Source organism: Galendromus occidentalis, unplaced genomic scaffold (assembly GCF_000255335.2).
Source record: "Galendromus occidentalis unplaced genomic scaffold, Mocc_1.1 scf7180000077435, whole genome shotgun sequence".
Taxonomy (NCBI): Eukaryota; Metazoa; Arthropoda; class Arachnida; order Mesostigmata; family Phytoseiidae; genus Galendromus; species Galendromus occidentalis.
Window position 1 is genome coordinate 470,029 of NW_003805423.1, and position 18,804 is coordinate 488,832.

Here is an 18,804-nt window from a genome sequence, read left to right on the forward strand (position 1 = left end):
CGAATTCACGATCGTTAGCGCTTTTGCGCGGGCGGAAAAACTCGCGGGGACCCTCATGTGCGAGATCTGCAACCGTGTAAATGGCCCCCGGGACTCCTTCTTGATTGCAACGAATCGAGGAGCTTCGACATGAAAAGAAATGGGCTCAATGTGACGGTACGCTTGTGTGGAGCGATTACACCGCTCGGAAAGTCCCATAGTCAAGATCCGGAATGGAGCTCGGGACGTATCATACGGTCAAACATTTTCCGTCTGAATGCGAGCCCCATGAATTTTCAATCAGACGGAATAGCCTACCGATTTACAGTACTTCTGAGAGCGGCACATGGCGGCACGATAAACTCTATGTGAATGTATGTCTGTGTATTTCTCTGTGATTCGGACGATAAATTTCCGACGATCGCCGACAGCTCGGTGACGGGACGCAAGCACGACCTAGCGACAGGCGTGCTCTGTCAAAAAGCCTCTAATCTGTACGAGCTGAGGCTCTCCGCCAATGATCGGAGCCGAGTGAAAGAGGCCGAGAATTCGGTCATTCAAAACGATGACGAGGTGTGGACAGAGCTCGTTGGTCGACGACACGATTCAGTTGATATCTGTCCGTTTGTCCTCCTACACCAGTTAGTCGCTCGGCTCGTCTGATCTCTGCTCACTTACCTGAGGGGTAAATAAGTGCGGGAGGGGACCAGTTTAGAACGGACGGACGGTCGAACAAGCTGGCGAACATCATCTCACGTTCCCTCACCTGGTCCGATTTCGGTGAGCACTGCGACGTCAGGGTCAGTTCGTCGATTATCAAAGCCGCGACCTGACTCCGATAGATACTACTTCGCGCGTCGACCGGTGAACCTCGATGAGGCATGCCGTAAACGTTTACGATATACCTTCCCTCTGTCAACGGGGTAGGTAGAATGGGAGCGGACGATTCGATAATACTACTCGACTGACGAAGATAAAATTGTTTGAGCTCAAACATCTCCTGCGGACTCCAAGGTTTCTCAGGCCGCATCGTCACTAATGTGCTTAATCCGGAGCTGGAGCTCCTAATTCCTTATCGAGCATCTCTCCAGGTTACGGTGTCATTCCTTCCCTTGAACAAAGCATGTCTTCCCGGCTTAGAGCCTCCGATGGTGATCGGATCGGGTGCGCATGATGCATTCGAGTGGAGAACGTAAATTAATTTGAGAGGAAACAAAATTCCGCGAAGCCCGATTGATGGCCTACGGAAGCTCAAGCTTTCCTGGTGCCGAATCCTATAGATTCCGGCAGAGTCATCACGCACGAAAGCGCTCCGAGGCTGCTTGAGCAGCGGATCAGCAAGCTTCCCGGTGCGGTCAGCTGTTCGAGATGTACCCGGATATTTCTCTAGAGAAACTGGAAGCGTCTGAACAATCGCGGTGCTTCAGAACGACTATGCCTTCCCGAGCCCCCAGTTTCGGGAATCGCAAGGTAGCTTCGGGGGAGTTTCGTGTCGTCGCAAGACGAAGAGAATCATCATTGAAGGAATGAAGAGGATTTTCGGGCTGAGCGGAGGAGCTTTGCACGCGCTTTGCGTCGGAGGATTCTCCAACAGAGCGTCGGTCAACGCTTCGATTTATAGCCGACGATTCTCGGAATCTCCCCGAAAGGAGTATCAATCTACAACACGCCTCGCTCGATTTTCTTCGTCGACGCGACGGAGAGATCACCCAGAACATGTAGCTCCCTGGGAGATCAAGTATCTCGTTTTTTCTGTGGCGGCACGGCCAGCAGGACAACCGCCGATCGCTCGTCGACGTTGCGAGGCTCGGTTGCGTACGCTTTGCGCAGATCGTACGGGAGCGAACACAAACTCACTGCGAGAGGTATAGGCCTTGCGCGTAAATCGGCCCTCGCCGAGCGGGGAGACACCGCAGCTGCTGCTGGTTCCGCGGGATTCGTTTCGACGAGGAGACGATTTAAAGCCAATTACGTTCCCCCGCTCAACTCTCAATGTGTCTAACTCTTCTCCGTTCCCGCTCGTAGACCTTCGACCGACTTTGCGCCTTCGGATATTAATGAACCGACGCTATACGGCGACGACGACGTCGGTCGGTCGTTCGCTGGCTGCCGAGACACGACTGGCTGAGAGAGAGTCGCTGAAAACCCCACATGGAAACGGCACTGTTTTTAGATTCGAGCGAGTGAAGCTATTCAGATGGCATTGCAGAGCTCCAGGTCTATCTCTCTGGGAAGGAGAACGAACGGCTCACCGATTGATTGGATGGTCGATTAGCAGACGGATTTCTTCCGATATCATGGGGGACCGATCGATTAAGCGTTCGGCGGAGTTCCGACCGTGGGGAGACCGCTTCGTCGAGGTTATCAAAATCAACTTCTATTCCAGATTCTCAAGCCCAACCGCCGCTGGCTGTTCCGCCGTTGCCCGAACCGGAGTTCGCCGAAGAAATCAAAAATGTTTCCGTTTCGGTGGGGAGACGCGTCACCCTATCGTGCGTGGTCAACAACCTAGGGAACTACAGGGTGAGTAGGCTCTCAAATCCAATTGATTACTCTCGATACGACGGAGCGCTGAGAGTCACCTATGCGGATAGGAGACGCGTCGGAAGAATCATTGAAAAGCGACGAAGTATGTTCCCTGATATATTCGTACCGGTGAAAGCTCCCAGCTTGGTCATCGCCTGCGCGCATCAAGTTGCTCGTGCTGATGACGAATGCTGACTTTAGGGCACAACTGTGCACATGCATCGAATCACGGTCGAATGATCTCCCACCAGAATTCTGAAGCGAATGTGCGTTTTCCCGACGATGATCACTCAGCTGCTTCCTGGAGCATCGACACTAGGAGGCGTCATCTGCTCCTTCCACGGAGGAGAACTCCCCTCCGCTCGCTTGTCAGTCAGCACGGCGGCCGGCTAGGATGGCAGTTCGGCAGCTTGTGATACGAAGTAGCCGACAAAAAGAAAACTCCGCTCCGGCGAGCGGGACGGACCGACGTGTATCCGCCCGTCGTCGTTGGCGGTTACAACGTAATTTAATCCTCAAGTGGCCTTCCACTGTGAAGAAGTGTCTGAACGAAAAACGGTATCGCGCTAGTCAGCAAGCTGGGCAGGTGGTGGGGAACGGGAAAGCCCAGAGGAGGTCGGCTCTTGAAGTCAGAGAGGGATTGACGCCTTCCCTGTGTTGCTCCGGTGTTCTTGAGTGTTGACAAGTCTCCTTTCTATTCCTCTTTTCTCTGTTACACTTCCTACAGCATGTCTGCTCGTTGCGTGTGAGTCTCGGTCGCCGTGCGCGCCGAGTCTACCGTTCAACGACGCAAGTGAAAAAAAACTGTTTACGGGAACAAGGGAGAATGGCGTTGAGAGGACGGATGGGAAGGCGGAGGACGCCGAAGGAGTCAATAGGAAATACATTAGAGGCCGGACATGAGAAACGGCGGGGTCAGCCATTCAGGAGTACACAGGCGAACAAGGCCCCCTTTAGAGGGAGTTGTTTCCTGGAGAGCAGGACCGGCCGACTGACCGAGAGGCCGGCTGGTCAGTCGGCCAGGCGTCGTTGAAGCGAGAGTCAGAAGTGGAGAGAAAGGTTCATGGGGACCTAAGGGGGCTCACTCGATTTGATGAAGAGGAGACGCACAATTGAAAGCTGAAATTTTTGTGGCTGCTCATATCTATGGGACGATTCTATTTGGGAAGCAGCGGTTCAACGACCTCATGACCATTTTTAGGCTCCCGTCTGTTATGCCACCGGAGGCAGACGGGCGCTTCGCGCGATGCCAGCCTTCCCGGCAAAGCCTGGATTATCGCGTGCTTCTGTCCGGTACTGAATTCATGGAGTCTTGAGAGAAGGACGGAAACTATCTTTCGGCCAACGAGACTTCGAGGACATCGTCCCCGATAAGATCGCTTCCGTCGTCGAGACCTCGAACGAGCGGCAGAGCGTCAGCAAGACGATCGGAGATTCAAAAACTCTCCGATCCCCGAGCGGACTGGTCAATCGACATCGCTCCGAGCACTTTGATGACGGGAGCAGACCTCTTTCTCCGAGGTCGCGTGCTCCAACTTCCGGCGGAATTTCCGTCATTGCAAGCTGCAGTGACCTCGCAAACAACCGGAGGAGCCTGGGTCAGTGACTGCATATTTTGGACTGCACATATCCGAGATGCTGGCTCCAGCGACCGAAAAAGGCAACGCGCCTCCCGGCGGAATATGTGTTTTCTAAATTTCCCTATTTAGAGGAACACCTTCCAATGAGGAAACTCGATCCCTCACCCGCCAATCGACTCCGGTCATCTCGTGTGATATATGAAATATAGTTGACTAGCCTACCCGCTTCGCAGCGAACCGTGAATGGATTTTCCGAAACAGGCATGTGGTTGTGTAAGTCAGATGTGAATATTTCAAGGGTAACCATCATTCCCGGTGATAGTTTCGGCTTGTAGTTCCCTCGGATATAGCTTCGTTTATTTACCGTCTTCCATGCATGGGGGATTGTCATTAAACGCACCACCCCATGAATCATGTTTTCCGGAATGATTTGGAAAAGCTCCGGATCAAGTTCTGCATCAGGTATCCCGGCTGAGACCAGATCGTCAATCTTCTCTGGTGTGACCTTTTCAATTAGCCCAATCAAAATGTGGGCATGCGGTAATCCAACAGGGAGATTCTCCGAGAACATGATGTTTCACAATGAAATGCGTGAGCGCTTTCAATTCTGTTCGATATGCGTGCTACAATATCATGGCGATCCGAGCTCGATTGATCTGGCCATGATAGCGCTTTTATCTCCTCCAACGCAGGATTAAATGTACCTAAACGTAGTAAAAAAATCTGGGCGACCATAATTCCGAGCATGTGTGAAAGCATCCTGTGCGTATTCGTGCATATGTGTGGGGCTCCCGGTGAATGTCGCAGCCAAGCTCACTGGGATTGGCATTACCATCGTTACTTATCGCTTCGCGTAACTGAACATACTCATCTGAACGAAATTTCGATTGATTCAGCCTGATGAACAACAGTCGTTCGGTCTCAATATTCGCATACATATCGACAAAAAATTGACAGAGGAAATGCTGGCATCGTAGAATACGAATGTCGGCGTTATCTCGAACCATCAAATGGTGAGAGTAATAATTCATGGCGCTGACTTTTTTGTCGTTTTCTGTACCTGTCATTTTGATGTTCAGATGATATCCATCTTGTCCTCCCCAAAATATGATGGGATTCTGTAGCGTCCTACAAACGATGCGTTCCAGAAACTCGTTGGAGGTCGCCGCTTCTTCGCTGGAGAACGGTATCGCGTGAATTGAAATCTCCCCCAACAATAACAATCGCTACTTCGTCGATCGTGGGCACGTTGTAGCGCCTTTCGTGTTGGCCTGATGGTGTTTTGTCAGCTCTGATTATGACCTTGTACTCATCATGCGCAGGCATGCGCTCTAACGCCTTTCGGAATAGACGAACCAATTGGTTGCGTTGATCGAACGAGTTTTGCAACGCTGCTACGATATCGCGACCCGTGGCGTTATCTATTTGGCACCGTCTGTCAATTTGCTCATCAAGAGAGCCCATGAAATGCAAAAACTTGTGGTCAGCATCGGGAAAGGGCAAAAGAGATCCTGCAAGATGATGGATTTGTGCCTGTTTTTCGACTGTGGCCATATAAGAAATCTGGAAACATGAGTTATGCTTGCGTATGTTCCTTGAAAAGTGATCCGATTTTACCTTCCCACTTGCACAGCACAATCCTGGCGGCTCATTCTTGAAGTTTAACTGCACAACGATATTGGCATGACTTATTCATTCCTCCGATTCTCACTTCAGGTTTGAAGCTATAATCGCAACATGGGTCGTAAGAAAAGCACCATACTTCAAGTCAGAATATTAAGATAGTCGACATCGAGAAATCCGTTCTCCATTGCACGCCAATCTAGCCGCTCTTTCATCATCATTTTCGCTGTTCCGGTGTTCGCGGCATGCAGTCGTTTGATTTGCAACCTCGAGTCTCGACGATCAAATGACTCATTCGCTCGGGCATGAGAAACATCACTCCGAACGGATTCTAATCGTGATTCTGTTTGCGTCTTGGTCTCCAGCGCCATCGACGTCTTTCGATTCAAGGCGGAACGTGTCAACCGACCAATTGATTGTCGCTTGGGGGGATTAATGGTCGCTTTGAAAACGTTTTCCCAGGGACTGTCTCGAATTCAATTCCGGTGCACACGAATATCCCCATAAAGTGACAAAAGAGCAAAGCTTACCACCTAGGTAAGGCTGATGGAAACCATCAAACACCGCCACGTGAACAACGTTCACAATGTTCATAACGATGCTACCATCCCTTTGGTCGAATTATCTCATTCCAATAACAAAAACTAGTGAAACTGAGAGATTAGATTTTCGAATATTAGGCCCTCGTAGCGTGGGGGAAGAGCTCCGCGAGTCCAGCCGGGAGATAAAGTGGACTCTCCCGACAGGTTCACGCGCGCGACGAGTCGCTCGGACTGAAAGCTCTGAAATAATGGATGGCCTGGAAAGGAGAGCAAAAAACAAGATGCGTCGAAGTTCATTCTGCGGCCACTTTATTCGTCGAGAGATTCGAGTCCAACGGCGGAGAGAAGGGAATGCCGCAAGCAAGCAAGCAAGCAAGCAAGCGAGCGAGCCGAGTCAGTCAGCCACTCACTAAGCCCGCCTGCGATAATGACCTGAGGGGAATTTCTGCGTCTTTTTCCGACGCTAAATTGCTGGCGGTGTCGCTTGATGCTCTTCGCCACCGAAGCGACGACGACACAATTCGACGGTCGGTGCGATGGTAGCGCAACGTTGACGAAAAACACGGCGAGCGTTTTTCCCTCACTGTTCTCTTTCGTCCCCCACGGCTGGCGCCCACGGATCCTCTTTCGGTCGAGGCAGGAACGAACGCAGACGGTTTTCTTGGAGCCCAAAGCAAGCGGTGTCTTCACTTCTTTCAATTCGAAGCTGCAAATAGCGGAATTCCAGAGGAACGCGTAGAGGTCGCGCAGTTGACTCCACCAGGGGAACTGCTGCCCTCAGCGGAGGAGCCCTGACTGAGTCCATAGAGGCTTCGGCGGCGGAAAAATGTGTCGGAACCCGGAGCGCGGCTTCATTTCGAAGAGCATTTCGTTTTCTTCAACACCTCCGTCTCGCCCTGAGCCAGCAGCTGTGCGTTGCGAAGGCGGGAAAAAATCGTAGGGAATCGAGGGGATTCCGAGGGAGCGCGGGAAACGCTTCGAAGGCCTTGCGAGGGAGCGGGTGACCGAGACGGGACGACCAGACTTCTTTTCTTCCGAGTATAAATGATGATGCTAGCAGCCGGGTAATTTTTCACTTAATTTGTGTTCGTTGTTGTTGCGACCGACGATGACAACGCTGCCGGTTACAGTGGCGTCGGTAGCGCTCCGGCCGCTTGTGCAGCGATGTCGAGGACCAACGCCCCGAGAAGCCAAAGGGAGATTTCGACGAAGGCAAATTTTTATTTATTGCTCGGCTTTTTTCCAGACAGCGTTTGTTGCGAACATGCTGGGCTTAAGGGGCTAGACGTTTCACATAGCTTCCCCACTAAACTCGATGGATAAGCTCATCGTAGCTCAGCGTCGGGGCGCTGAAGATGTTCGAAAATGTTTCTCACGTGCGCGCGGCGCCGTCGGGCTCCATTCCGCGGGGCCTCTACATTGACACGAGCGATAATTTGTACCAGTTAACCCTATCCGCTCCCATTGGCTTTTGACTTAATGCCGGGGGATTTAGACACTTCTGCGACGGAGGTCCGAGCTCAACGGACGGCATATATCTGACGGCGAGTGCTGAGGTAGCGGCAGCGGTGGCGTCGTCGACGACTCGTGGGCTTTGCCGCCCTGTCGGATCTGAGCGGAATGTCGAGTGGTTTCGTGATCTATGACGTTGCCCCTCGACCACGTCTTTCCCCTCGAGCTCCACTTTCCGTCCCGGGACCCCCGTGCCCAGACGTCACCACCGAAACCGCCGTCAGTGGGGATACTGCCATCGCGGACCTTGTGGTCAGAGTTCATATCGTCGTGGAATCCGAAGGCCTCGGGTCGAGATCTTTTTCTACTTCATTCATCGACGTAGGTACATTGTTATTCGTTCTCGCAATCGGAGCATCGATTGTGGGACGGTTTCACATGGAACTGTTCTGCTTCTGCTGCAACAACGACGAGAAACAATGGGACAATCACCTCGAGCGGGACCTCCGAATGGCCGACGCTCGGGTCAGCGCAAGGAGAGAAAACCAGACGGAGAGCATTCGAACAACCGGAGCGAGCATTCCCCCGCTTCCTCTAATGATCGCTACGATGTATTGTGAGCCGCGGATGTATGGAAATGTTGCTATTAATTCGCGTGGCAGCCGAAAGAAATTGAAATCGTCAGGACAAATGAATTTGGCATTCAACCTTTTCTGCCATAGCTTTCTCCCGCTCACCGTGGAATCCCCTGCCCGAGAAAAACCCCCGACGAACGAGCTCCCAACGGACCAGCGGCCACCACTTCCATAATTCATTGTGTGCCGCGTCTTTCTTGTTCGCTTCCCTTGCATTCACCTCTTCACCATCCACCAACCCCATTCAACGGCGTCTCGAGAACGGGGAGCTCCAACTCACGTCATACGACAAGCCTGCAGACACTTTTGAGAGCCATTTAGGACTTCAATTCCGGCGATCTGAGCGATGGACTGTTCAGCTCCCTTGCGATACAGTCGCTTCTGTCGGCGTCGTGACGTGAGAACACCCTTGAGCCCACCGGGAATTTTCGCTCGGGATCTTGCGTGGAGCTGCTCGAGATAGGCGACTTTTTTCCCGGGGAACAGGACTTCTGGCAGCTTCAAAATGTTGTCCTGTTCGAGTTTCGGATACCTCCGAGGTTGTCCGACGCAGCGCAAAGAGAAAGCCATTGTATAGCAAGGGCACACAAAGATATTCATTCTTCCCCCGGATCCAACCAAACCAGATCTATCGGGTCTAGGATTGGTTTCGCCCCGTCTACTTTGTATGCAAATTCGTCATCAAAGGCGACAGGGTTCCCACGGTATTTCCTAGGCGAAGCTCGACGTGCTCGTGACCGTCGACTTCATAGTAGGGCTTTCGCTGAGATTCGTCGGGAAGATTTCATCATCTCATCTCTCATGACAATCATTTTGAAATCGTTGGGTTGCAGCTAATCATCGGACACCAAGGAGCAAGACCTCCGAATTACGCCGGCGTCGATCGTCGCGAATCCGAGCGGGCACGGCATCAGTATCAGAATCGATTTATCGAAGGTGACGCACGATGATTCCGATATGTGGCGTATCTGGACCGTTTCTTTCAGCTGCGCTCCATTTGCGGTCAATGGAGTCCCCCTTTGGAGTCCGATCGCTAATGGGTTCGAGTCCGGTTCCGATTTGACAATCACACCATCAATCGGGCTCGGAGGCATGTGTCCGCAATCATGGCTCATGATCTACCTACCTACTTTTTCGGATGCTGTGCGACTGATTGCTCCGCGGTCGAGAGACTCTCGGACCGGCAGCGCCGACGTCAGACGATCCGTTGAGATGACTAATCAGAGGGGGATATTTTTTTGCCTTTGTTTACCATTGCACCCAAACTCTCTCTGCATTCCTTCCTCGCTTCTCTGAAGGCAGAGGTAATTCGTTGTCTGCTCCAAGGGCGACCGGGAGTTCCCACTTTTGTTCCTCTCCCCGAGGAGGAAGTCATTCCTGAGGGACGTATCGCTAGCTTCAGTCGATGTCCCACTGAAGGAACTCTCCGCTTCGGATACTTCTCGCCTCCCAATCTGCTTTGCGGTGCTTAAGCGGCCGACTCACGAGATTCCCCGACTCTTCGAGCACACAGGCAGGAGTCGACCGTGCGGATGGGCCATCTATGCCTCATTAGGCCAAGTGGAATAGCTGGCCGCCTGTCTAGCTCGCTCACAAACACTGCGACTACGGAACCACTTCTCCCCGAGATTTCTCGGTCCACGCAAGGGCGTCACGTGAGACCCGGATGAGCTGTGTCTCCGGTCAAGGATACCAGAAATTCAACGGGGAACGCCGGTGGGGCAAATCGAGAGTACAAGAGAGAAATGCTAGGAAATAATTCACAAAGTCTGAAACGGACAAAGAACTTCTTCCTCGCAAAAAAAATGAACCGCTGGCCGGGGAGAGAGGATCAAAAATGTTTCTTGGTTTCTCTAATGCGGCAGCGGCGGCCGCTTGTTCCGTTAATGAATCAACTTCTTGATGGTAGGCGGCTTCCTGTATTTCTTCTTTTGCTTGGTCAGCTCTTTCCGGCAATCCTTTTTCGCTTAATGACTCTGTAATTGGTCTTCTAAATGTTAGGATGAGCGCGAGAACTTCGACTCAAAATTGAAAACCGTGTCGAAAACTGAGCTCGTGGCGTCGGATAACTCGACGGCTTGTTTGCTTTCACGGCGCAAGTATCGGGGTGAATCGATGAGCTGAAGAAACACAACAAAAGGGAATCGGAATCTACCAGGAGACGCCACAGAGACCATAGGCGTACATGTTCATGCGGATGCCGAGATGATAAACTGGACGAAAGTCCCCCTGAGATCGCGGCTTTCCTTACGCGTGATTTTCTCTCGTCGAATCTTGGATAAGAGGACTGTTCCGGCGAAGGGCGCAATATTTCATCCCTTGATGAGCATCCCTCGGCGAGGGGAAAAGTATGCAGTTCACAATCGGGACGAGTTCGCGCCGCGCAGGTCGCCGCGGAGATGCGGTGACGTGATACGGGCAGGCTGTTGCAGCGAGCGAGTGTGCGCCGAAAGGAGAGAATGGAAGCAAAGAGGTCAGGGATGGTCAGGAGAGCAGGCAGGACATTACGACGATGGATGACCCCCTTAAGGGTTATGTTGTAGCCATTCTCTTTTTAAGGCCTCCGGAAAGCGAATGCGCTGTTTCGTCCGGTTTCCACCTCCCGTTGAGATGCACGCTCGAAATTGATAAAGAACGGAAAAAGTGAGGCAGAACACACTCGGAGCTGGGCTCGGGAGTCCACCACCCAGGAAGGCTTCTCATCCCCTCCTAAGATAAACCTTTGAGGGAATAGACTTCTTCACCCCGTCGTCTCCTGAGCGGATCAGTGGCTTTATGGGAACAAAACGAGAACTTCACGCCTCACGCTTTTTATGCAAGAGATTCTGCAATCGTTTCTCGCTACTTCCCTCTGCAGTCCCGCGTTTTTTTCTTGGAAGCCGTTCTTAGCCCCGAGAAGATTCGGATTCGAGAATTGGTCAGAGGTCGACTCGATTAGGCCGGGAAATATGAAGAAGTCATCACATATTTAGCGACGAACCGAGCTCATCTCTCGATTGATCAATCGTAATCCAATCAATCTATCTATCAACAAGGGGGAAAAATTCGATATCGGTCGATTCAATCGTTGTTTTTCTTACAGGTGGCATGGCTTTACGTCGAGAAGTACACCCTACTGACATTGGCGAAGGCCGTCATCACCCACAGTAATCGCTTCAAAGTGACTCACAATGGTCATCGTACGTGGAATCTTATTGTGTCGGACGTACAAGTCAAGGATAAGGGAGCCTACATGTGTCAGATCAACACGTCACCGATGAAATTCCAAGTCGGCTATCTGGACGTGGTCGGTGAGTAGCGTTCGCCGGAACCGGAACATGCTCGATGAGTTGTCTCATTAACCGAAGGCCCGATCCTCGAGGAATAAGCGACGATTCCGATCCTCAACTCGCTCCGAGGGACTCGAATTCGCGAAGAGCTTATTTTTCTGTTTGATGCGTGAGAGGCTCGAAGGCTTGCCCGAGCTCTGCTCAACGGGAGCACCTATCCGCGCGGCGATTGGAGGAGAAGCGAACAGCATCCGAGTCGCAGACATAGTGCGGGCTGTTTTATGCGGCGGAACAACGGCTCCGACTGGAACGGGGAGAAGGATTTCGTCCAAGGGAAGTCTCGATCCGACATTGCTTTTGGTATTAGATGTGCATCGGGAAACAAAGCGAGACAGTGTTGTTTCCTTGTGGCAAGCGAGCCGGCGAGCGAAGGAGCACCAATGCTCGTCGTTCGGTGTCCGGATCTGTCTCTTTCCCCCCATCATCTATCTGATCCGTAATCGAATATTCAGGGAGGGCTCCAGGCTGAAAAAGATCCACGTGCACAACAGCTGATTCAGACGTGACTTCTCCTCGCTTTCACTGTCTCCGATGCAGGGTAGAATCTTGTCCGTTCGGGACGGCTCCGCATACGGAACGCTTTGCGGATGTCCGTGTCACGAGCGTTTCGGGTCATGTAGACCCAATACGATGCATGGAATGAATATTGTGAGGACAGAATCGATCCCCGTGGTATGGAGTGTTGTGCTCCGAAGACACATGCGTTCTCGTGCATCTTACGGGAGACCGGGGCGTCGTGATTGAGAGCAATAATTATTCTCTCGATCGGTAGACATGTTCATTTCTCTGCTTTTGCCTCCCAGCGAGGATGGACGTGTCTCGGAGGTTGGCCGCGGAACTACTTCTCCTGTCTGTATCCACAAGCGGCTCCTATCGGAATTCCGTTGGAATCAGTTGCTGCGGAACTTTAAGCGATTTCCCCGACGTTCTATATCGGTGTAATGTGCGTCGTCGTCGTTGTTGTTGTCGCACAAGCTGGTGCTGCGGCTGCTGATACTGCCGCCGTCGTCGTCGTCGTTGTTGAGATCGGTCGGACAGAGAATAAATTGCGTTGAGCACAATCGACAGCGCGTTCAAAGCGAATTCCTGCAGTCTGCGGTGCGCTGTCTATATGCGGATTCGCGCTCGCTCTGACATGAACGGCACGCGGGCGGGCTCGACGGACGCCGAGTCCCGCGTCGTCACTGCGAAGAAAGAAGATGCCGGGGTAAAAGCCGGATCTCTCCGGATTTATAAGAAGCGTTTTCTCTTTCTCGACTCCTGCAGGAGCGGCGTCGGCGGCGTCTTCTCCGTCTTTTCCACAAACAACATAATTTCTATGCAAATTCTCAACCGCTGGTTCTGTCGTGCGCCTCGCAGCAACCGATATTTAAACTAGTGCGTCCAGGACGCTCCTGACTGACTAGCTCTCTGGTAGGTTGGTCGCTGAGCGGGCGAGCGAGCCGGTGGCAACCGCGGCGGGCTGGTCATGGAAAATTCGCCGCATGGCTCTCTCTTTTTCTATGCGGTCATTTGCCGACAGGAAAGTATGCTCTTCTTCCTAAAGAGCTCTCTGCCGACGGGAGGCGTTCCCCGTCGTCTCGTGTCGTTCCCCGCCGTCGGATGTGCTTGGCAGCTTCCTCAAGGAACGCAGCGGCGGCTTTTTGCGGCAACCGCTATGGAAAAGATCCAACGCCGACGTCCGCCTCGTCAAATTCACAGGGGACGCAACCTGGCTCGCACCGCTTTCGAAATTAATTCGTATGCGAGATGATGTATGAACCGGATTGTCAGAGCGGCCGGTTCGTTGCGCGGCCGCTCGGCCAACGAAACAGTCGTTGAAAATTCGAAAAAGCACCGATGAAGAAACCTCGTTGGTGTCTGCTGTCGCTGGGTCGACCAATGACTCGCTCATCCACTACCTACAGCTTATCTGGATGCATCTTTTCAGTGCCCCCATCGATCAGGGAGGACCTCACGAGTTCGGACGTGGAAGTCAAGGAAGGATCCGATGTCTCGCTGTACTGCGCTGCGTCCGGAACTCCCGAACCCACAGTGCAGTGGCGGCGCGAGGACTCACAGGACATAATGATAAACGATTACAGGAGTGAGTACCCGATTCCGTCTCGAGTTATTCCTTCCAGAAACTTCGCCCTCCCATGGAATCGCTGTCCGTTTATTCTATCGATTGTCGGATCCCGGATCCGGTTGATTCGGGGTAATGCCCACCACCATAACGAGCAAGGATTATGATGCTTACGATTGATGTCGCCCAAGCCACGGGGCCTCGCCGGAGCTGGATTGTGGAGCACTCGGGCATAAAATGACAACGTATATCGTTTGCGGCCTCCGTTTTGGTCAATTACGCTCGCCGTGAACGACGTTTGATGATGTGCAAGAATCTCGATATTGCTTTCGTATCACAAAGCATTTTTCGGAATCGTAAACAGCGCGGAAGCCGCGGGTTCGGTGCGGCGCGCTTCGCGTGAGCCCCGAGAAAACATGCAGGTAGAAGATTTTGCGAAGGAATCTGGAAGTCCCTGGCCCCAGGAATAGATAACGGTGGAGATCGCACGCGGCATTGGTGTGGGGATTTCTTTGCCGATTTTAGGGGCCCCGCCTCACACTGAAATTAAACAGTGGTCAACAGATTTATACACGAGGAACTTTATTGCGGGGCGGTCATTCTGTGGCTGCACTTCCCCGCCTATAGAATGAAGCCCGAATGGTATGGTGGCGGTGGCAGCGGCTCCGACGATGATATGAACGTGACGCCTACGATCACTTTTTCCCTTTCTTGATTTGCTCTCTTTTCTCCTCGGCGGGCTATATTAGATTTGGGAAACGGTCGAAAAGAGAGAAGATTCAAAGTGTGATAGCTTTGGAAAGCTGCTCGGAGAGGCCTATATATTTTGAACGTTTTCCGTTCGTCGCACACGGTCTGAGACACGTAGTTGAGCCGCGCTCGAGCTTCTCAAAGGAAAAATAATGCAGAGCTTACTTCTTATTCCTCCGATTTTTTTTTCTCGATGAGCCCCAGAAGGAATCACAGTTCTCCTGCAATGACGAATGAAGATTCCCAGATACCCCTCTTCTTGCAGCTTCATCTACGTATTTACGTAAAATCATGTACAGAATGTTCCCTCATTGTCGGCTACCGCACTTTCCTTGAACTCTTCCGCCGATTGGGGAAAATTTCCCTCAGATATTTCTCAGGTGGATGAGGAACAGGATCGATCCGCAATACGGTTCGCGGGAGAGTTAGGAGGTCAACGAGAACAAGGCGATCAAAGCATAATATCTCACCGTATTCTTCTATCTCCGCAGCCAACGTCGTCAAAGGTCCCTGGTTGAACATCACCAAGGTGTCCCGGCTCCACATGGGCGCTTACATCTGCATCGCTCAGAACTCCGTTCAACCCTCTATGAGCAAACGGATCAAGCTCGACGTTCTGAGTGAGTACATATTCTCCTGTCCCCTGGGAATACATCGTGCCGAATTTAAAACGGACCTCAGCGCAGAACTGAAATGGATTCCGATAGACCAGGCACCGGGTGGTTTCTCTCCGCTATGAAATCCAGCCGAATCATCGGGGTTCCGTGCCTGAACGTCTCACAGACGAGACTAATTAACCTTGTTCCCTCTGCTCCAATAAGACGACTGTTGTAGACTGAACATCCGGCACTTGATCGGCAGGGGGATCCTCTCCTGGGTGTATCTGTCCGCCGTACCTTAGTCTATTGTCCATCTATGTGCCGAACCCGGCAGCTTGCGCGAGGGTGTTTGCCTGTACTGTGAGAGTCTGTTTCCGCTCTTTGTCTTGTGCGCCGTGCTTGTTGGTTGTCGTTGTCCGCTTGTTTCTCCCCGACGGACGCCCTCACGAATGGTCGCCGCAACCGACGCTCCTTGGGTCTCCCCTCCTCAATCTCCCTCCCTTCCCGGTCTCACTCTTTGTAACGATAAGGGTAATTGTGTCATTACCTTGATTGCGGCGTTGTCTGCGATCTCTCCGCGCGAATCCATTTGGGTCTACGGTCCGTCTTCGCCGCTGACCTTCCCCGCTGCTGTACCATCGGCTCTGATTCACATCTCACCGTAGCGAGCGAATGGTGTTATAGTCGAGATACGTCAACGGGGCTTGTCTTGGAACTCGTGGAGAGGAGCGCCGAGCTCGACTGTCATCGACAGGGATTTGGATGGGTGCAAGATATTTCGTTGACAGATGAGGATCAACACAGAGACAACGAACTCCTTCGAGACATTGGTGAAAAATACAGGCCAGATAAAAGTGTGGGAGGCGAGGGCGAAGGGCAGCAACAGGCGGGAAACACACTAGAGATCGGAGCGACGAGACATTGACCCCCTCGAATTCATTTCAGTTGCCCCAATGATTTGGCTCACGGATCAGATCCTCGGGAAAAGCGTTGGCTCCAACGCTCGACTGAGATGCAACCTCGAAGGCCATCCACGCGGAGACGCTCACTGGACGCGCAACGGAGACTTATTGAGGAATCGGTCGCGTTTTTCGGAAGAGATTCAGCAGTTGGGCCCATACAAACACGCTATAGTTCTCGAGATCAAAAATGTCCGACCCGAGGATTTCGGCGAGTATCACTGCTTCGCTAAGAATCCTTTCGGAGAAACGGAAGCAACGCTCAAAGTTTACGGTAAGTCCTTCGAAGTTCACTGATTCCAGAGGCGCCAAGAAGTCTCGCTCGGCTACTTGTCTTAATTTCGGAATCTTGAAACTCCAAATTCCATTGCACTGTGCCATATTTATTTGCGACATTCCTCTACAAAATAAGCGGGTCTGCAAACCTAGAGAATTCCATTACAGTACCGCCATTTCGCGGCAAATCGACATCCGTAGATCAGTGGAAACCGTTTAAAATGTTGTCCAGCATGGTTGTACGCCCCTTGATAAGCGGGGTGGACTCAGCTCATCCCACTTGTCAATTCCTCACCGTGACACCTCTTGCACCTGCGCGAGCGAGAGCAAGAAATTTGAGCCGAGCCCGTACTAGATCGGCGTTCGTATCCGTGTGTCTGTTCTCGTCCGTGAGTGGGGACCATGGATATCGCAGACGAGGGCATTCGCTTTCACCTCCAACATGCGTTATCAGCATCCTCAGTTTCGCGCACCTGTCTTGCAAGACAATTGAAAGTTCATCCTTTCATGCTATTCGAGTGCATTCCGTTCCGCGGGCCTTCCATCCCTCAGTCAGTTTGAGAGCGAGGGCCAGATGAATGGTTGCTGGCAATGAAATTAGACATTAGTCTTTGTGACCGGCGGCGTACCTTGTGCATCCGGTCTGGAGTGTATTCCTTTGTTTCGCGGTTTTTTCAAACCCACCCTGAACTACATACTCCGATTATAAAGCTTTCCCAATGGTGTTCCCCCCTGAGAAATCGATATCCCACGGGTCGTTCCGAACCTCATCCTCAGGGCTGATGGGAGAACATGCAGTGGTCAGCGATGATTGCATGTCCAATCCAGTGCTTCGACGTGGTCGGTTTTGATTTTGCACGTGCGATTGAACACTTGAATCTTAGATTAGATTTCGGTCGAATCGGAAGAGATTATCTAATCTCAGTGGGCTCGTCTCACGATTTCGGTCCTGGCAAGCTCTTTTGTGACTGTTGCAGAGATTGCACCGTTGACGACATCGACTGAGAGACCAGCAACAACTACCAAGCCTGCAAAAGCTTACATTCCGAAAACCAAGACGCGAAACAGAGTCAACCAAGGTAAAGGAATGAAGGTCAAGCAGGAAAACACAGCCCCACAGCGAGCGGCTAGTTCGGGATTCCCACTATCTGGCATCACATGTCATCCGAACTGTTGGAATTTCCTTCCAATCCGCGAAACAGAGTCTCGGATATTGTTCTTCTTTGGTTTGGATCGAGATTGAGGCATATTCTGTAATTGTTTGGTTCGCTTGTGAATCAAATGTAGATGGTACCACAGGACAGGAGCGGGCGAGCCAGCATTTAGCAAAGAGCGCAAGCCGGGTACTTTGAGTAGGATTATCCTCGCTTCGGAGCTCCGCGTGGCCACGCATATGAGTTATGAGCGGGGCGAGCCGACGTGCGAAGGAATGGCGACAGAGGATTTCTGCTCCGTCTGCCGCTCCGTTTTTTTTTCCGTCCTCCGACTGTCTGTCTGGCCGTCCGTCTGTTTGTTGCTCAGTCAGTCGGCCACTCGGTCGCACGGACGAGAGGACGGAGGGTAGTGGGAGCAAGCAGAGGGGCGGTTCGCTCTTCCGCGAGCCGTCGCGGCAACGACCTTGCTGGACAACTTGAGTAGCGGGAGAGATCTTAGGACAGTCGCTTTCCAAATGCCAATGCGGCTCGTTCTCATGAATCACTTTGTTTCCAGAGCGCGCGAAGCAGCCCAATTCCACAATCAACTTCGTCACGGATAATTCAATCAATGAAATCTACTCCCCGAACGAGAGGATCAACTGTGAGTTATGCCCCGGAGAGATTCCACGCGCCGCGGGACTGCAGTGTTTCCGCAAAGATGACATAATCGACTGAATCGATCTTCTTTCCAATTTTCAGCGGGATACAACATTTCCGCGGCCTTCTCACTGAGTAGATGGAATCTCCTGCAGCTATCATCGTTGATTTTCATCCTCAGCTTCGCCCCATGTCTTCTGCTGAAACTCTGATCGATGTATATACATCGTAAGCAGAAAAGTGAAAGCTTCCACCACCGTCCGAGAGGGCCGAAAACAACGCCTCTTGGTACGCTTAATTTTCAAGAAGAATGAGTTCTCGAGGCTGTAAGATATCACATCAATGTTTTTTCCCATCGGTACACATCGGACTCCTTCCCCTACCTGCTTTGCGGGACGAAACCCCCGGAACCAGATATGTGCTTGATTGGAGGTTCTCGGGCAAGCATTGGGTAGAAAAGTTCGACTTCTGGTGGAACTCTAAAAACTCACGTTTTCGGATAAAATCTTCGGCTTCCTCGGGCGGATATATCAGAATCGTTGCATTTATTCGGGGACACATACAATAGAGTCGGCGGTCATCCTAGGGAGGTAACAGCGTGGACATCGATCAGGCGAAGGAGACCACCGACTTTTTCGGGAGCTTTAATAGGTGCTAAAAACAGAACGACACGAAATCGAATCTCGAATTGACGGC

At 51.9% G+C, this 18,804-nt stretch overlaps 1 protein-coding gene across 1 annotated transcript; it reads left to right on the plus strand.

Moving 5' to 3' along the window:
- The first annotated feature begins 351 nt into the window (after positions 1–351).
- LOC100907746 (protein amalgam-like) lies at positions 352–16,336 on the plus strand. The gene is made up of 7 exons (XM_029111353.1): positions 352–552; positions 690–747; positions 2,405–2,502; positions 11,420–11,627; positions 13,597–13,752; positions 14,973–15,101; positions 16,026–16,336. The coding sequence occupies exons 1-7, from the start codon at positions 352–354 to the stop codon at positions 16,334–16,336; spliced, it is 1,161 nt and encodes a 386-aa protein (XP_028967186.1).
- The last annotated feature ends 2,468 nt before the right edge of the window (positions 16,337–18,804 follow it).

Excerpts from the sequence above, each read along its gene's own strand:
- LOC100907746 (XM_029111353.1), top strand. The coding sequence starts at position 352 with ATGTATGTCTGTGTATTTCTCTGTGATTCGGACGATAAATTTCCGACG. Across the intron at positions 2,503-11,419 it reads ACAACCTAGGGAACTACAGG|GTGGCATGGCTTTACGTCGA; the intron begins GTGAGTAGGCTC and ends TTTTTCTTACAG. Across the intron at positions 11,628-13,596 it reads CGGCTATCTGGACGTGGTCG|TGCCCCCATCGATCAGGGAG; the intron begins GTGAGTAGCGTT and ends GCATCTTTTCAG.